Below are 12,000 nucleotides of genomic sequence, written 5' to 3' on the forward strand. Positions count from 1 at the left end.
TTATCCAGTTCAATCAGTGTAATTTCTTTGTTGTACTGATTCTGCAGAGGTAGCAGTTTGGGTGGGTGAGGTGCTGGATGTGGAGGTTAATGAGTACTTGGGACCCTTTGAATATGGACGGGCCTCTGAAGTTTCCAAGGCGACATTACTTTAGTTGTCCAGAGGAGTGTAAAGAAACAGAAAACACTCTTAAGCCCTGGTTTTAAAACAGGCCTTGGTTGAAATATTCATAACTTGTAACAGTTGTCGGGACAGTATTAGCAACAAACTGTAGTTAAAGTATTGCAGTAAAAGTAGTAGTTTGTTCCCTCTGACTGATATATTATTATATATGACATCATTCGGTTATTAACACTGAAGCATCAGTGTTAGAGCAGCATGTTACTCTTGTAGCTGTTGGAGGTGGAGCTAGTTTCAACTACTTTATATACAGTAAGCTAGTTCAGTCCAGTGGTTCCCAACCTAGGGGTCGGGCCCCTCCAAAGGGTCACCAGATAAGTGGTTTCAGTTATGATCAATGGTGCGGAGTGAAATCAAAGAGGGCTTCTGAGACACACACACACACACAGACACCCTCTAATGTTTATTTTGAACACTTGCATGTGCTGTAAAATTAGAGCAATTTTACAACAACGTGCTTCAGTAAGCTAGAAGTTTGTTTCTGTTTGCTGATCATTTCCACTTCAAACCTATTTCATATGTTATAAAAAACAGACAGAGGGATGATTAACTTGGACCGATGATTTTATGACAGTGAAAAATAAAAAGCAGAGGAAACTGTGTCATTACATGTATAATTGCCTGCAACAGCCGTGTGCTTCTTACATATATACAGTAGATATGAAGCTATTTCCAGTCTTTGTGTGAAGTTAAGCTAACCGGCTTCTGGTGACTCTTAACCAGTGATTCTTTCACAAACAAACATAAACAAAATAAATGTGAATAATGACTCAGTCATAATAAAAAATAATGTTTCAAAGTGCTTCAGCAGTGCCTCCTGGGTTGCTTGTTACCTGAGTTTGGTTTCTCATTGTGCTGCTTCTTTTCTTCAAGTTTGTCTCGGTTTTATTCATGAAAGTATGATTTTCATTTGCAGGTTTTTTCGACTTTACGCTGTTCTTCTCATGTTTGATCCGTTTCAGTGACACTTTCCTCCGATGAATCTTTTTCTTTGTGGTGACTGTGTTGTCTTTCAGGTTGTTTGGAGCTTCTAAAGTGTTACATTGTAAATCAGCTGTGTCCGTGTGATTGCAGTTCAGTGTTACTTTGTCCCTGACAGGTTTTATCGCAGTGATCTTCTTTCTTTTTCTTCCTTTTCTTTCTTCTCCTTCCTTCGATTTCTGTCCTAAAGTATTGTTCTTCATTAGACCATCAGCCACCTGCTTTTTCAGCACTTTTTTTTTCTTCTGAGGTCTTAACTTCTTTTTCTTCCTCACTTTCTTATCAGGTGATTTCCATTTCAGTGTCAAAGCGGTGCTCGTCATCGTCGCGCCGACTGCAGTCGTCGGTTTGATCTCACTGCTCGTCACAGGTGGTTTGGTGGTCAGTTTGAATTTTCTTGGCGGCGGTCTCGTAGGTTTTTCTTTTGTGTCCAGCACAGTCACTGAAATGGCACACATGTCAGTAAGTACCCATTTTCCACTTTTTTACTTATTCAACTCTGCAGCCACACATATGTTGCATTTTAAAAAAGCTGAAATAAGATTAAGTTTGGCTCTGAAAACAGGCCAAAATGTTTGAAATGTTTTCCTTCTTTGTCTCTTTCTATTTTAAATATATTTGATGTAAAAATGGAAGACTGCTTTTTATAGTTTTATATACAACCTCAATTCAATTGTACAACTTGGCAGCATATGGACATGAAATGAGTAAAAAAAGCAGCTTCTCCTCAGGACAAGGGTATTAAAGACTAAACAGTGACAGTAAGCAATTTTTTGGCTTGACATAAGGAGACGGTCCTCCCACGAAAAACGACACAACAGGTCGTAATGTCAGTCGCCAAAAACGACCTATAGTTGAGTAAACAGACACCATCTAGCAGAAGTTGGGTGGTTGATTAGATCCTAACTTCCAAAAAGTGGACTTAGTGGACTCTGCTGCAAGAGACCGCAGTTTGCTTCTCCTTTCCAACCGTGAGTTGAGACAGTTTTTTAAAAACTGTCAAAAAAAAAACCCTACAATTATCGTGGTGTTTCCCGTTGCCATGACAACGAAGGTTGCCTAACTTTAAGGAAGTAGTAACTTTAACACACACCACGTTTCAAATGATCATTTTAACCTAAACCATGATTTTTCCCCAACCAAGTGTTTTTTTGTGCCTATACCCAACCAGACCTTAACAACAGCGTTGTCACGTCATGAAACATCATTTTGATTTGCCTGATTAGAAAACACTCCTGTGGGTCAAACGACCTATGTGGTTGTTTAATTTTGAGGACTTGTTGGCTAGATGTGTTTTTTTGATGTAACTCTAAAACATCAATTTAATTGACTTGATAATATGTTGTTTATATTTAGTGCACCTTGATTGAACCAAAACTATTTTCCCTCTAAAAGATGAACATGAAGATATTTCAATTTTAGGTACAATCTCAGTGGCTCAAGCCCAGTCAAAGAAAATATCCCTTTCAAAAAGATTTTCACAAAGCGTATGTGCACCGTGAAAATAAATTAAGATATAAGAAGCGATAAAAACGCAAAGGTAAACTGAAGTGACTTACATTCCTTTGGCACAAAAGGAACCTTCTTCCCCTTCACTTTGACCGGCAGCGGCTTCTGCTTACATTTCCCCGGAGGAGCTCTCCTGCAGGAGAAGAGAGGAGGATGACAAGAGTTCATATCAGGTAATGTTAAGCAACAACAACCCTTTCCAAAGATAAAACATGATACAGCTTAATGCGGATTTTAAACAGTCAAGAAATTTGCCTTGAAAGCCCTTGAAAAATTACAATCAGTTGTCCTGAAAAGTTCTGATTTATGTTACTTAATTTTGTGATGACATAGCAGCATCAGGATTTCATGACTTGAGAGGATCATGAGACCACTTTGATGAATGACATAAGCTCTGTCATGAGTTACCGCAGAACACGCTAGTTAAGAGATCTTGTATTTCTTCAATTCAATTCAATTTTATATTCCAAAGAAATTGGCCCACAAATAAATGTCTCCTACGTGTTTGGTACTTAAAACCAGATGAACTACTTTTGAAGCCAAACACTCATTGCGGGAATCTGTCTCATTATATTTTACGCAGATTAACCTTGTGTGGTCTTTGGCAGCTGTTTGTTGTATAATTTCAAAAAAAGAAATGCATCACTGAACAAAATTAATATTCTTTTCTACATTTGTGAATAATTCACACAATAGTTTTACACACAGTAGGGAATCAAGATTCCCCCAGATGTTTTCATCAGGTACGGTTGGGGACAAAATGAGCTTTTACAACTTGTAAATATATTTAGATGTTAGAAATAAGATGCAGTAAGCTTGGAAGAAGAAACATAATGATCTATCAAAAGGTTTCAAACTGTATTAAATGATTAGTCTGGTGATTTTCTATATATTTCTTATTATCAACAAATCTCATGTTCAGAGCCAAACCAACAATGAACTGATCTACTATCTATCCAAAGCCTGATTTAGCCTCCATTAACACATCAGTGAGCCACACTGCTGAACTTGTATGACATGTTCCTACAAAGAGTTTTTGGCACATCACTTTGTTTAGAGACTGCTCTAAAAACTACTAACAGTGATCACATTTTCAGCCTCAGGAAAGAGGTTCTTTGTACAGCAGCCACCACTGAGGATGAGCAAGTTGTTGACTTTGTACTACATTATAAAGTTCTTAAAGAACTTTAGTACCAAGTCAAGAAGTTGTGATATTTAGCAGAACAAGCTAGTGAAGCTCTGTAAACAGAACTGTGTTCCCGCACATGCTCAGTGGCGTCTGCCGTACACGGAGCAATTCTCGGGAGACTGAAAACATGCAGCGGTATGGCTCATTGACGTGTTTTCAGCTGTTTTTGAACAACAACAGGGCTCTATGGCACTGAGCAATAAGATATATCAGGCTTTGGATACACACACAATACTTGTAAGAAGGATCAGTTCATCAGTTGTTGGTTTGGCTCTACACATGAGATTTGTTGACAATAACAAAAATATAGAAAATTGCCAGCCTTATCCTTTAAAGGCAGTTTTTAACACTGCTCAGATCCTAACCTTTGAAGTATATCCATATGTTTTGTTATGTTAAAAATATGTAAGAGCAAGCTGTGGCTGCGACTGAGTCTTGACTGGCTTGAAAGACTACAGGATGATCATTTTTATATTCTAGGGGGGTAGTGGAAGAGGAGCACTCGTTTTTATCACCTGTGCAGCCTTTACAGGTGGAGATGCTCCTTTTGGTCAATTTCACTCCAGGTGATCTACGATAATGTGATCAAACTCATTGTGTGATTTGGAAAAAAAAAAGGGAATCTGTTTTTGAATCATTGCTCCAAGCAGGTATGTTTTTCCCACATGTAAGGTGCACATTTAGGCAGAACAGAACAGAACAAGATAACTTGTTTAATATTTCATGTAGGAGTCCTTGGTAATTATATATTACTCATGTAGAAAAGAGATTACAACTGTTCATAATTACTAAAAGAACAAAAGAAGCTGTTTTCAAGACTATTTTAACAGTTATATTACAAGATGCACAGTAGCCATGTTGGCAGTTAAGTTAATGATGACATGATAGGGAAATAAAAGCCTTAAGAAAACAAAATTCCCACATGTACTACTTGATAGATGATGTGAATGGTTTTTCCCAGTTGACTGCAGGTTTTATAATCACACCACACATGGTTTATGATAAGCTGTGACTGATACTCTACCTGGATGGGTCCATGAATTTGAAAACTGTTCCAAAAGGTGACCCAGCACTCGGGTACGTAGTGGCCAGAAAGTACAGTTCCCCTAAAAAAAAAAAAAAACAGAAACGTTAATCTGATCAGCATCGTGTTGGAATCCAGTGCGACACGCTTTGTGAATCTGATCGAATGTTACCTGCTTCGTCTTCAGCGAATGAGATGATAAACTTGTGGTGATGATTGATGAGTCCGGGAAAAGAGCACGTCTTTGTTTCTCCCATACACACACTCCTCTCTTTCCAGTTTCCTGTTGTCTTATCCTCCTCTAAAGCCATAATTCGCCTGCAAGATCGACAGGAATGTACAGAGGAGTAAAAGCCTCTGAAACAGCACTTAGACCATTATGAGATGCTAAAACAAGACTACAACTAACTAAGACCTTATGGTGTATAAACCCAACACACATATTCAGTAGCAGAAGAAACTCTTGGATGTATAGATGTATAGATCTTGCCAAGGAGGAACCCTCTTCACTTTAAATATTGAAGAAAAAGGTAAAACATTTTGTGAAATACACTCATTTGCTTTCTTGCCAAGAGTTAGATGAAAAGATTGATACCACTCTCATGTCTGTACGCAAAATTTGCATCCAGAAACTGTTATATCTTGTTCTATATCTTGTGTACAATAACTGAAGAATTGTGGTTTTCTGGAGGGGGGTTATGCAACAGACTATTTCTTGGCCTGGAGACATGCAACCAGCAGAGACTCCAGGAAGTTTTCCCTTTTTGTTACTGATATACCGATTTATTAATGAGGGTGGTAAAGACTTGCAAGTACATGTAGTGCCATTCTTTCCCTCCCCCAGATTGTTGATTTGAGTTCTACGACATTCTCAAGTCAAGGCCTGAGTCTATAAACACAATCTAAATGTAGGAAACCAAATTAATTCAAGTCGGAAACAAGAGCCTGAACAAATCTTACATCTGAAGCAAAACAACATGTGAAAACAGTGTGTTAAAATATCAGTGGATCAAAATAGACATCAGAACCAAAGCCAAATTTTAAGCAATTGTGAATCGTGTCAGTTTGGGGATTTGAATTAATTCACAATACACAGATTTTTTTAATCAATTCAAAAATACACGACAAATGAACAAACAAGCTGAGAAAACAAGTCTGTTTTTCCTTCACTCCTAAAAAAGCTGACAGAGATTTTCACCCAACAGTTTGCAGCGAACTGTTTGGCTCAGATCGATGCAATCTTACCCACTCATAAAGTCGCCAAAAATGTACAGGCCGTTCAGATTGGGTGATTCACATCCTCTGTACACATATCCCCCTGTCACAGACTTCCCAACATGGTGGCTGTATGCAAATATAGGGAGGATGTCATCTGTCGTGGTGGAGAAAGAGGCACTGAATTTAACGAAGCAGATTAAAAACGGCAAAATGTGGCAGAACAGACAGGTGGTGATTGGAAAGACACAGAAAATAGCTCTTTAGTTTTATTTTCAGGGAAAGTTAATTTGTACTTTAAAATACTCACTCAAGGATGAGTTGTGGCACAGTTTCAAATCATAGCACTCAAATCCCTCTTTGGCTCTCCATCCGTAGTTTCCTCCCTTCACAATGATGTCAATCTCCTCGTAGCGGTTTTGACCAACATCTCCACAGAATATCCGGCCTCTGCCGTAGCGACTGACCGGGTCTCCGCGATCCACAGAGCATCGCCACATGTTTCTGATGCCGTACGCAAACACTTCTGGTCGGGCGTCTGGGTCCCCAATGAATGGATTATCAGGGGGGATCCTGTACTGCCTCCCACTAGAGTCACTTCCATCCACATCGATGCGGAGGACTTTCCCCAAGAGAGCACTCCTGTGTAGGAGAAAAAGGACGTGGCACCTTTTGAGAGGCCTTCAGGTGGAACATCTTTAGAGATGAAACGTTTCGTTGATCGTCAGACTGAATATTTTGATAATTAATTAATCATTTCAGTAATTTTTCAAGCAAAAATTCTGAAAAAATGTTACACATTGTCAGGTTCCAACATCCCAAATGACAGGATTTGCTGCTTTTTTTTTCTCAAATATGATAATTAACTGAATATTTTTGGGTTTTGGACCTTTGGTTGGACAAAATAAGACACCTGAAGATGTTACCTCGGTCACCTGGAAGTTTTTTCACTTTTTTTGACATTTCACAGACCAAACAGTTCATTAAAATATACTTGCCAGATTAATCGATAATGATAATTGCAGCTCTGAACATCTCTCTCTCAAACCTTGAAGCACCTTACTTGTTTTGTGCATTGCCGTACTTCCCAAACGGATCCCCTGCCTTCCCTCCGTCTCCAGTGAAGATGTACAAATATCCATCCAGACCAAACAGCACCTGGCCTCCGTTGTGGTTCGCAGCAGGCTCCTCAATCTCTAAAATGACCCTGATTATAAAAAAATGATGTAGTTCAGTGCAATTACACACAGTTCCGGTAATATTTTGGTTTTTCAGACACAATATCTTATTGCTATGATTCTACACCCACAGGGCATCTTTCATCCAGACTTTACCTCTTCATAACTGATGCTTTAGTGAATGTCACTCATTCCGTATCCAGTAATTATTTGTTGTACAGAAAGAAGTGATAAGTGAGCAGGCCTTGGGCATTAAAGGGTCGGTTCACCCAAAATACAGAAAACTGATTTTATCACATCTCTTGTGCTGTCTAGCCACACAGATAGTTTAAGTTTTTTTTGCCCTTGTTTTGAGATAATCAGATTTTTTGCTGCCACACCAATACAATGGAGGTGAATAGCGAATTCTGCAGCATTGAAAAATTACCGTTGGAACTACTTTCCATCTAAGAAAATTATCCAGCATAATGGAGACATACTGTTTGGAAAGAGATGTTTCTGTAACTTAGATGAACTGGCCCTTTAAGTGAAAAAGCAGCAGCTGCAGAGGGCCCCTCAGCCACCGAGGCCCCCAAACAAACTGAAAATGTAAATTTTCTTTGGATTCTTCTGTTAAATTTAAGTTCCTGAAATCCAGTTTTGTACTCTGAGCACTGGCGTCTCACATGAACACACTATTATCTGCCAAAGTTAGACCAGTTTTTGATTTCATGTTTAAGATTTCTGTATTTGTATGTTTTTTTCTGTGCTTTTCTCACCGGTTTGAAGTGGGCGTGGCTCCACTGATGTCACATACTTCCATGTACCAATCAAAATTTTAATCAAAATCTCTTCACAGTTGGTGGATTGTTTGTTTATGTTGCAGGTACTGTCAATCAAATCTAATCAAACCCAACAAGACAGTCCTCACAAAGCAGAAACCAACTACAGCTTGCAGCCACTTAGCTTAGCTTAGCATTGAAACTAGAAACAGGGGGAAACCATTAATGTTTATATGTTCAATAACTGAAGAATACAAGTGACAAGTTGTTGTTTTAAGGGGGACCATGCACCAAATTATGTCTTATTTCTTGAAAAGGAGCAACACAATTATTGTGGGTGTCTTTCATGAACGTCCTATGTTGTTTTTTTTTCTCTATTATTTATTTGTTCTCTGTGCAATGCGGTTGTGTTTTTAAGTTATGTCTATGTTTTGGTTTTAAGATTTTTTGTTTTTAAAGCACTGTGTGGACTGGCACAGTTAAAAACCAAAGGTGATCGAGCATTTTCAGTTGTTGGTCCCAAATTTTGGAATAATTTGCCAGTAACAATTAGTTCTTCCCCCTCCATTGTTGTCTTTCAAAACCTCATTAGCCTCATAATTATCTTCATGGCATGACGTCTGCCCACAATCTGGTTTTTATTTATTTGTATTTCAGTTGTTGTTTGCGCAATGCTGTTAATGTTGTGCTTTTGTCTGATTTTCTATCTTATTTATGATTTATTTATGACTGTGTTTTTGTTTGATTGTAACATCAATCAAACTACCCCATAATTTGAATCTCTCCGTAGAGACTTTAGTTGATGTCGGTTGTTTTTAAATGTGTTCTATAATTTGACTTGACTTTCATTGTCTGCTGATGTGTTAGATTTTTTGCTCACACTGCAAAACAATTTCCCTCTGGAATAGTAAAGTTAACCAAACAAGAGGGTCAAAGATCACTTTTTGGAATTTGTTTTGAATTACATTTTTTTTTTTTCATTTTTTTTGCTTTGAGTTATTTTAATTTTCAAGTGAAGGCATAACTGTAACAAAGAAGAAAGAAAGAAATAAGACATTTTAATTGTGTTCAGGGCCCCAGAAAGTCTTGGGCCAACCTTGAAGTGACATACTGTACTATGCACAGAACATGTTAATGCAGGCTTTGGTGCAAGTACACCTCAGGGGTAAATGTCAATATAGTCATTATATAGTGTTTGAAAGAGTAGATGAAGACATATACATCGCCAAAGCCACTTCTTTACATACCTCTCTGAGTAAGGATCAGCCATGTTCATGTCGTGGGCAGACACCTTCATCTCACTGACTCTGACCTTCTCTGGCTCACTATAGATCTGGATGGAGTAGTAGATGAAGAAGCGTCCATTGTCCTGGTACTTTGGGTGGAAGGCCATGCCCAGGAAGCCCCTCTCATCCCCCAGCCAAGGTGTGTTGAGCACCTCCCCGGTCATGTCCAGGAAGGGCTGCTCCAGCCGGCTGCCATCAGGCAGGTAAACCCACACAAAGCCCATCTGCTCTGCGATGAACATCCTGTGTGTGTCATCGCTGCTGTGCAGCATCAACACAGGGTTCCTGAGATGGTTGGCCACTTCAGTCAGGCACAGCTGGAGACACCCTTTGGGGTCCTCCACCACCCGCCCCAGGTTGCTGGAGAGGTCAGTGCTCTTCAGAACATTGGGGTAGCAGTAGTCCTGGTCGGACAGGTCGATCATGCTGCAGAATGTATACATGTCCCGCTCACAGGTGTCCTTCAGCAGCTGGTTCTCAGTTAAATATTTAACCACATGGCGACATTTGCCATGAAACTCGGAGCAGAAGCCAGAGCAAAGGCCAGGTATCTCTCTGACAGGTGTGTACGGATCCTCAGCATCAAAGAGGTGGGCGGCATACGGAGAGCACTCCTGGATGGGACAAACAGGAGACATTTTAGGGCAGGGGCAAGGGTGAAAATTAAAGGGTCACTTTAAACAGAGGATCTTTAGTGATCAGACTCTGACATTATAATAAAGCATGGTGTCCCATTATAGGAAACATGCAGGTTTAAAAAGAAGCATCCCCTGCCCTCCCCTATGCACGCCACTGTCATAGGAATGTGGAAACATAGCAATGTAAAGCTAATGCCAAGGTGTTGGGCTCAGACACATGTCTATGTCTATTGGTTGCTTGCAGTGTTGGCAATGAAGGAATTTATGCTTATTCCTCTCTTACAATCATAAAACACTCTAATTAGACACTTAGAGTAAAAAAAAAACAGTTATTTTATTCATTCAACTATTTCAATCAAAAAACTTTGCTAATTAAAATTTGTAATAAATTATACCACAAACAGGAGCACTTATGTATAGTAATGTTCATCCCATTAGTGATACTTAAACTTTGATCTGTTTATAAATGTGAGACCAACCATTAATTTAACATTGTTCCATTAGATAAAACTAAAATAAGTCCAAAAGTTGGGGAGTTGCATGATACATTTGGTTTAAGATGGTGAATCACAGACAAACTGAAGCTATAAATATTAGACAAGATTTCTGCAGAGGTGAAGAGACCTAAGTAATTATCAGCCAATGTTTAAATTTTTCGAAATAACTATGCTGTGCCAGAAACTTTTATAGCCACTCATAGTAGCGCCCCTAACCAACATCCACAGCAGAAAAATATTTACCTGGCACATGACTTCTTTCAACATGTCTTCACAAAGCTCATAACCCGCCGCTTCCAAATGGTCCATAATGTCCCAGTATCTCTCTGCAATCTGATTGTCCGTTTTCTGGTCGCAACAGCCAAACTGCTCATACTGCGTGCAAAACTCCAAGTGCCACAGAGGTTTAAAAGGTGGCTCGAAGTCCAGGCACTGAGGATGAGCTGATACTAGCTGAACCGGGACGAGCAGCATCACTGATATAATCAGGATGAACTCGGGAAAGCTCGGGGTCTTTGTGGATGGGCCCGGTCCTGCAGCCACGCGTAAAAACGCGGCACCGGCTCCGCTTGGATGGAGCGCAGCATCCCGCTTTCTTGTCATTCTTGCCGTCTGCCCGCGGAAGAGTTCAGCTGTTTGTTCTCTTTTATGTATGTGCCACAGTGCGTGCGTGCACGTGAACGCTCAAGAGGGTGCGTCACCACAGTGAGTCCCAGCCTCATTTGCCCTCCATGTCTCGCCACATGACTCCAAGCCAGGTAAAAAAACAAAAAACAAACACTCTTCGTTACTCTTCGTCATATGTAGTGGTTTTCTTAACTGCAGCGGAATTGGCACAAGGATGCACACAAGTTTGCACACTCAAGTTTGCGCAGCTATCCTTGTTAGGACATTGCATTGACTTCCATTCATTGTGGACAGCCTAACCCAAACCCTAACCCTAACCTTAAGCTAACCTCAACTCACACCTGACCCCTTATCTTAACCATAACCACTACATGCCTAACCCTAACCCTAACCTTAATATAACCCCAAACTAATCTGAATTTAAACCAAGTTTTCACCCTAAAATGAATGATTTACGTTTAGGGGACTTGCTTTTTGTCCCCATAAGGGAGACGAGTGCATGACTGTGTAAAGATTTATGTCCCCACAACATGAAGAATATCTGGACCACACACACACACACACACACACACACACACATACAGACATAAAGACACACACACACACACACAGTGGGGCACAGTGTGGAGGCATGCGAACATCAATAGGCTACCACGACTGTAATTTTGTCTCACATTCATGTAAAAGCGCCTCCAGGCAGTGTGTTGTTTGTGCTGCAGATGCTCCATAGTACAGATACTGTCTCAGCATGTCAACTCTCATTTGAATATACAGCCTAAAATTGTCTGTTGTCATTTTGCACTGGTGCCAAGTTTTTTGAAAAAGTAACAAAATAAACTTCTTCATCAAACCTCTATGCTTATATAGCAGGCTACACATGTAATCAAGACCAACAGTCTGACAAGGTAAAAGGTA

At 39.7% G+C, this 12,000-nt stretch overlaps 1 protein-coding gene across 1 annotated transcript; it reads right to left on the minus strand.

The window, feature by feature from the left end:
* Positions 1-467: 467 nt before the first annotated feature.
* hhipl2 (HHIP-like 2) lies at positions 468-11,565 on the minus strand. Its single transcript, XM_044375304.1, has 9 exons — positions 10,702-11,565; positions 9,285-9,937; positions 7,162-7,305; positions 6,409-6,740; positions 6,129-6,255; positions 5,056-5,201; positions 4,884-4,965; positions 2,721-2,803; positions 468-1,603 (listed from the first exon to the last, which is right to left on the minus strand). Exons 1-9 carry the CDS (start codon positions 11,059-11,061, stop codon positions 975-977), a joined length of 2,556 nt encoding a protein of 851 aa, XP_044231239.1. The 5' UTR covers positions 11,062-11,565; the 3' UTR covers positions 468-974.
* Positions 11,566-12,000: the final 435 nt, after the last annotated feature.

Source organism: Thunnus albacares, chromosome 15, assembly GCF_914725855.1.
Source record: "Thunnus albacares chromosome 15, fThuAlb1.1, whole genome shotgun sequence".
In the NCBI taxonomy this organism is placed as follows: Eukaryota; Metazoa; Chordata; class Actinopteri; order Scombriformes; family Scombridae; genus Thunnus; species Thunnus albacares.

Excerpts from the sequence above, each read along its gene's own strand:
- hhipl2 (XM_044375304.1), bottom strand. The coding sequence starts at position 11,061 with ATGACAAGAAAGCGGGATGCTGCGCTCCATCCAAGCGGAGCCGGTGCC. Across the intron at positions 5,202-6,128 it reads TTTGGCGACTTTATGAGTGG|GCGAATTATGGCTTTAGAGG; the intron begins GTAAGATTGCAT and ends TCGATCTTGCAG. Across the intron at positions 4,966-5,055 it reads ATTCGCTGAAGACGAAGCAG|GGGAACTGTACTTTCTGGCC; the intron begins GTAACATTCGAT and ends TTTTTTTTTTAG.